This window comes from Protomyctophum parallelum (genome assembly GCF_964188405.1).
Source record: "Protomyctophum parallelum genome assembly, chromosome: 18".
Classification (NCBI taxonomy): Eukaryota; Metazoa; Chordata; class Actinopteri; order Myctophiformes; family Myctophidae; genus Protomyctophum; species Protomyctophum parallelum.
In genome coordinates, this window is record NC_139716.1 from 20,278,605 (window position 1) to 20,286,104 (window position 7,500).

General features: G+C 47.1%; 1 protein-coding gene across 1 annotated transcript in view; it reads right to left on the reverse strand.

Moving 5' to 3' along the window:
* The window catches only part of hdac8 (histone deacetylase 8), a 67,477-nt gene that overhangs the window by 15,943 nt on the left and 44,034 nt on the right, over nucleotides 1-7,500 (reverse strand). The window contains exon 10 of the mRNA XM_083788735.1: nucleotides 4,187-4,292. Coding sequence (XP_083644861.1) covers nucleotides 4,187-4,292 — 106 coding nt within the window. The remainder of the gene's footprint in view (nucleotides 1-4,186; nucleotides 4,293-7,500) is intronic.

The following is a 7,500-nucleotide window of genomic DNA, read 5'->3' on the forward strand; positions in this document are numbered from 1 at the left end:
TTCGCTGGACAATAGCGTGTTTTGCGATCTGTTTGACACATTCTGGGCGTGTGGCCGGGAACCCCTTTTGGTGTTTTAACTAAGCATTATGTTATACTTTAGCTATTGGAAAAATAGCAGATCTACAAGCTACGAGCTTGTAGGTCTGCTATTTTTGAAAAGTCCTTAAAATGTGGCACGAATCATTGAATATATATTTCAGAGCGAACATTTTTAACTAAAATATTGGCTTCTGGGGGGGGGGTCCCTGGAACTAGATATTTTCAGATGGGGGTCCGTGGCCCAATAAGAGATCATTCTGGGGGTCGTTGACATGAAAAAGGTTGAGCACCACTGACATAGAAACATAGGGTTTTTCAGATTTATTTATTTATTTAGAAGCCTTTTTTTTATCGACCTCAGTCCAAAATGGGTTAAACCATTTATTTGCCTATATAGCTTCCGTCTGGGAAATACAAAAAAGCATAGTAGACACCTTTATGAACACGTGTGTGAAGAAAGCTAGTGGTGTAAGCATTTGTTTTTTTTTGGCAAGATTTGCCACAACTTTGTGCTAATTTCCCCCTGACTAAAATATGCATGTCTGGCTGTGTGCCGAGTCTAGGAAAACAACACACTCACAGACACTTCATGAAGGAGACGAATGGACCCCCGGAGGTGAACTCATGCTGTCCTCTCCTTCCTCAGTTCAGACATTGTTCCTCCTCGGCGGTGTTGAACTGTTCGCCCCCGGCTCTAACCCCCGCCGTCGGTTAAACCCATTCTGACCTGAGATCAGATTCATACGAGGTTTCCACTGGACACACACTGGTCTGATTATAACCCATTCTGACCTGAGATCAGATTCTAAAAAAATGTCAGTCGTTCTTCGATTTTTCAAAAAATAGCAGACCTACAAGCTCGTAGCGCGCCACTCGGTGGCGCGCTATGAGCTTGTAGATCTGCTATTTTTCAATAGCTAAAGCATAACATGACGCTAACAGCAAAATGGGTTCCCGTTCAGAATGGGTTAAACCCCCCCCCTGAGCACTGTGGCCTGTCAGCGCACACACACGCACACGCACACACACTACTACGTGCACGCAAGTACACTAGCACACACACACACACACACACACACACACACACACACACACACACACACACACACACACACACAACTACTATTACAGTATACGTACAGAGTTACAGACGGGTGCCCCAATTTTTACCCCTTTGACCGGGTTTCTTTCCTTAGTTCTGTACAATAGTAAATCCTCTAGGATTTCCCTCTTTGTACACTACACACCACATCTCACACAGTCACAGCCGACCGGCGAGTTCACGATACGTCGAAACATGAGGTTTTTCCAGAAAACCGTCATGACTTAGAAGACATTTTGTAGAATCGAACTTAAGGTCTACTCTAAATGGGTTAAGTGGTTGAACTTAGTAATGTGACAAATGGAGTACACGGTGGCTGTGGTCTCACGCTGTGGCCGCTGCGGGCGTGTGTTCTCGCACCATCAGTGCCCATACCCTAGGTCAGGGGTAGGCAACCTTTATTATCAGAAGAGAAGATTTTGGCCCAATTGTACTACAATTCTATCTGGAGCCGCAAAATATGTTTGCTTTAATAAAGCAAACTTTAATTATTTGTGATTTCTCTGGTCTTTCAATATTACATTTTATTGTTTGCTAATTTCTCAAAGCATGTCAAGTATATTGTACCAGTAAGCCAGCATAGCATTGGTGGTGAAAACAAACCAGACAGATTGTCCTATCATGAACACATTCTTCTATTTTTCCTTCATTAAATTTGATTCTTATTTTTTACCTGGTGTATATAGGCAACATTCTTTTGCAATATCAAAATGAAAGAATAACTTCAAGAAAAGAAAAGAAAAATAATATTCCTTTTCATACTTCTTTGCCGTAGCAACTGGGAGCCACGGGAGAGGACCTGAACCCCTTTTGGTGTTAGCACTATGTTATGCTTTAGCTATTGAAAAATAGCAGATCTACAAGCTCATAGCGCGCCACCGAGTGGCGCGCTATGAGCTTGTAGGTCTGCTATTTTTGAAAAAAAAAGAGCGACTGACTCAGAAGACATGTTTTGAATCTGATCTCAGGTCAGAATGGAAAACTGTCAAGATGTAGAAGACATCTTTTAGAATCTGATCTCAGGTCAGAATGGGATAAGAGCCACATGTGGCTCTAGAGCCGCAGGTTGCCTATACCCCTGCCCTAGGCGGGGTTGGCGAAAAGGGCCTTTCTGTGTGGAGTTTGCATGTTCTCCCCGTGTCCCCTAGGGTAGGTACCCTCACATGTTCTCCCCGTGTCCCCTAGGGTAGGTACCCTCACATGTTCTCCCCGTGTCCCCTAGGGTAGGTACCCTCACATGTTCTCCCCGTGTCCCCTAGGGTAGGTACCCTCACATGTTCTCCCCGTGTCCCCTAGGGTAGATACCCTCACATGTTCTCCCCGTGTCCCCTAGGGTAGGTACCCTCACATGTTCTCCCCGTGTCCCCTAGGGTAGGTACCCTCACAAAAAACATGCAGTAATCCTGGTCTCTATACCGCCTCCCCCTGGCCAGCCGGGGCGCCTGATGGAGGGTATAAAGGAACTGGTCGGAATAACGTGTTCCTTCCACGCGCTATACGTCAAACCGGGGAAACTCCCCCTGTCAGGGGATAAGAAGCGGCTTTGGACTCCTCATGCATAGAAGGAGGCATGAGGTCGGTCCGTTGCTCTCCCCAGGTTGGCAGGTTGGCAGATTTTTTTTTTTAAGTGCCAAATGATTGAAGTCGCTGTAGTTAAAATTCCTGTTTAACTACAGCAATGTGCAGAAACAATAACACCTCGTAAAAATTAAAATAAACTCATAATCAACAAATCACTATCTATTACAAGAGCCTGTGAGTATGAGGGGTCAACTCTACTAATACTACACACACACACACACACACACACACACACAGACACAAAGAAACATATATGCATGAAACCACAGACAGAAAAAGCAAGAGGCCGCCGGTGAATGAGGGGTCAGCAGAATGGCATAGCGCGCACACACACACACACACACACACAAACACACACACACACACACACACACACACACACACACACACACACACACACACACACACACACACACACACACGCGAGATGTAAATCGACACACATGTAGACCAACAAAGACGTATTGAAGACATGCAGACATGAAATACACAGAGTGAAGGGTGACTGAGGGTTCAACACACACACGCGCACACACACGCGCACGTGTACACACACACACACACACACACACACACACACACACACCGGAAATAGCAGATGTACAAGCTCACAACACGTCACAGCATTGCGCATCGTGAGCTTGTAGATCGGCTATTGTTTGGTTTGGTGTATGACACCGACGACGTGCAACTAATGTATGAATATATAACCTCTAAATCCCTAATTCAAACCTTAATCCAATGCCATGGCGCCACCTGGTGGAGGGCTCTCGCTGCCACTAATGCATTGTGAATGAGCGATACTAACCGGAAACCTCTGAGTCAGAAAGTGAAATCCGCTATTTAACTATTATGTCCCGTGATTGTAATTTAATCCACCCAAAACATATACTTTTGGTAAGCGAAATACTACCGTTAAGATACATCAGACGCAAACCAAGCTTGCTTTTGTTCTAAAAAGGGACTCACGAGATATTTACGTTCTAAGTTGCTGTGTCCCATATAGCAAGCATAAGCCAGCGGGAATTTTCATTTCCGGTTTGTATACCGGATCTTTCCGCGGGATCGAAATGGGAGCGTTACATGGGGGAAACTGGACTGAGCACCGTAATCAATTTATATTAAAAAAAGGCGCGATAAGGCAACGAGGTATACGTACGCAAAAAGGCGTCGAAAGGCGTCATCGGTAGTTTTTAACTCCAAACGGAATATGTTCCTATAATTCTAAGCCTAAGTCAAAGAATCCTTTTCACAAATAAAACAACCATTGAAGACCAGAACAATTATCCTCACAAAATCTACATTTGGTACTCACACAATGACAGTACTGCAAGCACACGCACGGACACACACTCACTCACACACACACACACACACACACACACACACACACACACACACACACACACACACACACACACACACACACACATGAACACACACGCACACACACATGCCGCACCTTTGATGGTGTTGATGACGTTCTCCAGGTGTTTGGAATCATTGCGGTCGGGCCTACAGCTTGGGCAGATCTCCAGGGAATAGTCTGGTCCGTACTCTGTGAAAAACTGACAGACAACACAGACAGACAGCACCCCACATCAAACACCAGGGAATGGAATAGTCTGGTCCGTAGTACTGTGTGAAGAACTGACAGACAGACAGACAAGAGGGGAACGAACAACACCACCACATCAAACACGCTGGCATTTTGTTTTCAGACAAGATAACTCATGAATAAATTGAAAACATTTTTATTTATGAAATGTAAATACATATAGTGTCGAGAGCGTATAGCAGTTATACTTTGATGTTATTGGCTTTGCAGGCTCTGCTGTATATATACATGCGCGGCACACACACACACAGACAAGCTTTCTAGCTACACATTAAATACAAGATGCACGTCGCGGTCCATTTTCATTGTGTGGTTTCAATGTATTGTATGCGTGTGATCATCAATGCATTCAAATTGACCCGCATGCTGTGGGAGTCATGGCCGCCAGGTATGCACGCACACACTCGGCACACACAAACATGCATGTGCGTGCTTGGCTGCTTGCACACACACACACCCACGTGTGCGCGCATGTAATAATATGACGCGCGCACACACACACACATGTGAATGCATGCACACACACGCACACGCGCGCCTTTTCACATTAAGCGCACCAGCGATGAAGCGATAAGATGGACTCATATTTTGCTAAGAAACTCCCCCCGAAACTAAACAAAAACAAGATATTTCATTCCCGCAGAAACACTCTTGACCCTCCAGACATGAAGAAAGAAAAACGAGAGAAAAACAAAAAAACCTATTGATATAATTTCAGTGAAATAGCTGTCGGTCGGCCAGGGGACTGCGTCGCATCACACCATGATCTGACTTCAGATCTGTGCTGTCGGCCAGGGGGGACCGCGTCGCATCGCACCATGATCTGACTTCAGATCTGTGCTGTCGGCCAGGGGACCGCGTCGCATCGCACCATGATCTGACTTCAGATCTGTGCTGTCGGCCAGGGGACCGCGTCGCATCGCACCATGATCTGACTTCAGATCTGTGCTGTCGGCCCAGGGGACCACGTCGCATCGCACCATGATCTGACTTCAGATCTGTGCTGTCGGCCAGGGGGGACCGCGTCGCATCGCACCATGATCTGACTTCAGATCTGTGCTGTCGGCCAGGGGACCGCGTCGCATCGCACCATGATCTGACTTCAGATCTGTGCTGTCGGCCAGGGGACCGCGTCGCATCGCACCATGATCTGACTTCAGATCTGTGCTGTCGGCCAGGGGACCGCGTCGCATCGCACCATGATCTGACTTCAGATCTGTGCTGTCGGCCAGGGGACCGCGTCGCATCGCACCATGATCTGACTTCAGATCTGTGCTGTCGGCCAGGGGACCGCGTCGCATCGCACCATGATCTGACTTCAGATCTGCCCACAACATGCCCTCCTCCACACGGCTCCATGGATCCATGGTGACAGTGCACTGAACAGAACCATCCAGAGAGAGAGAGAGAGAGAGAGAGAACACTAAGCTGAATAATCAATCCAAATGTGGGGGGTCCCCACATGATTTTGGAGGGGGTCCCCTGATGACAGTGAAGTGACAATAAATACATATTAATACCTGCATCAAAAATAATCAACAAACCTGACTATACGAACTGGTCAAACATTGGCCAAATTGTAAAATGATACAAGAAAGAGGACAATATTGTGGAAAATAGCCGCTCTACAAGCTCACACGCGTTGTGAGCTTGTAGAGCGGCTATTTTCCACAATATTTGTCTGTGGAACTGAGTCAAACAAAATGTAATGCTTCAACTCCTACATTTGAAGTGCTTGTCAGGTTGGGGGGGTCCCCAGTTCACATATGATTATTCTGGGGGTCCCCAGTTCACATATGATTATTCTGGGGGTCCCCAGTTCACATATGATTATTTTGGGGGTCCCCAGTTCACATATGATTATTCTGGGGGTCCCCAGTTCACATCTGATTATTCTGGGGGTCCCCAGTTCACATATGATTATTCTGGGGGTCCCCAGTTCACATATGATTATTCTGGGGGTCCCCAGTTCACATATGATTATTCTGGGGGTCCCCAGTTCACATATGATTATTCTGGGGGTCCCCAGTTCACATATGATTATTCTGGGGGTCCCCAGTTCACATTTTGGGGGGTCACGGACTGAAAAGGTTGAGAACCCTTGGTGTAAAGTACTAAAGTGGCTAAGTACACATACTCAATACTGTACTTAAGTACAATATTTAGGTATTACCAGGGATAGGGTGCAATGGGTTAGGCGTTAGGGTGCCAGTGAAATGACTGGAAATTGAGACATACGTTTTATGGCTGTATATGGTACGCTAACTGAATGAGCAGAATATATGTCAACGGTGTCAACTAGATAGACAAAATACTTAACTAATGTAGCAGAGAGCCGGGGTCCTGAATATGACCAGGCAGAGAGCCGGGGTCCTGAATATGACCAGGCAGGGACCCTGAGGGAAGCCGCTGAGATTCCCCACAGAGGAAGCACTCCTGACCCCAGGAGTCACCAGACAACAAACCCTATATTTGATCTCCACTCCACTAAACACTCCCAGCCAAAAGCCGCCGTCGATCTACATCAACCTCACAACACGTCGCATAGCGTGGCCGCGCTGTGAGCTCGTATAGATCAGGCTATTGTTGTTTAATGTGCGCCTGCACACCACGCGACGCAACGAAAGCAACATCAAGGGCCTCATTCATTCCTGCCAACCCCCGAAAAACCCAGTTAGATTGAATTCGTCCAGGACGGCCTCACGGCCGACATCGAGGCGAGGTTTTTATACACAACCAAAACACGTGTATAAAACTCTCCCGTTCCTTGCCTTTCATACTATAGCCCCGTTTCTCTTCTTGTGGCGGCAGAGAATAGTCTGGTCCGCGCGGCCCTCGGTGCGGTGGGAGTAAAAACAAACAGGCTGGACCGCTGACGACCACAAAGTGCGTCAGCGTGCGAGCGAGCGAGGCACTGTTATGTGAAAGCCTTGGGCAAACGCGTACGCTCACACGCGCACGCACGCACGCACACACGCACGCACACACACACACTGAACGAGTCAAGGCGGCTGCTAAGGGTTCACCGCACGCCCACGCACCCAAACGTACACAAACACACTTCAAGGTGAGCTGAAACTTTGGCCAAGTGGGAGGTATAGACAGGACCAGAAACATGGCACGTTCTTCTCTCCCACACAGGAGGATTGGTAGAAATT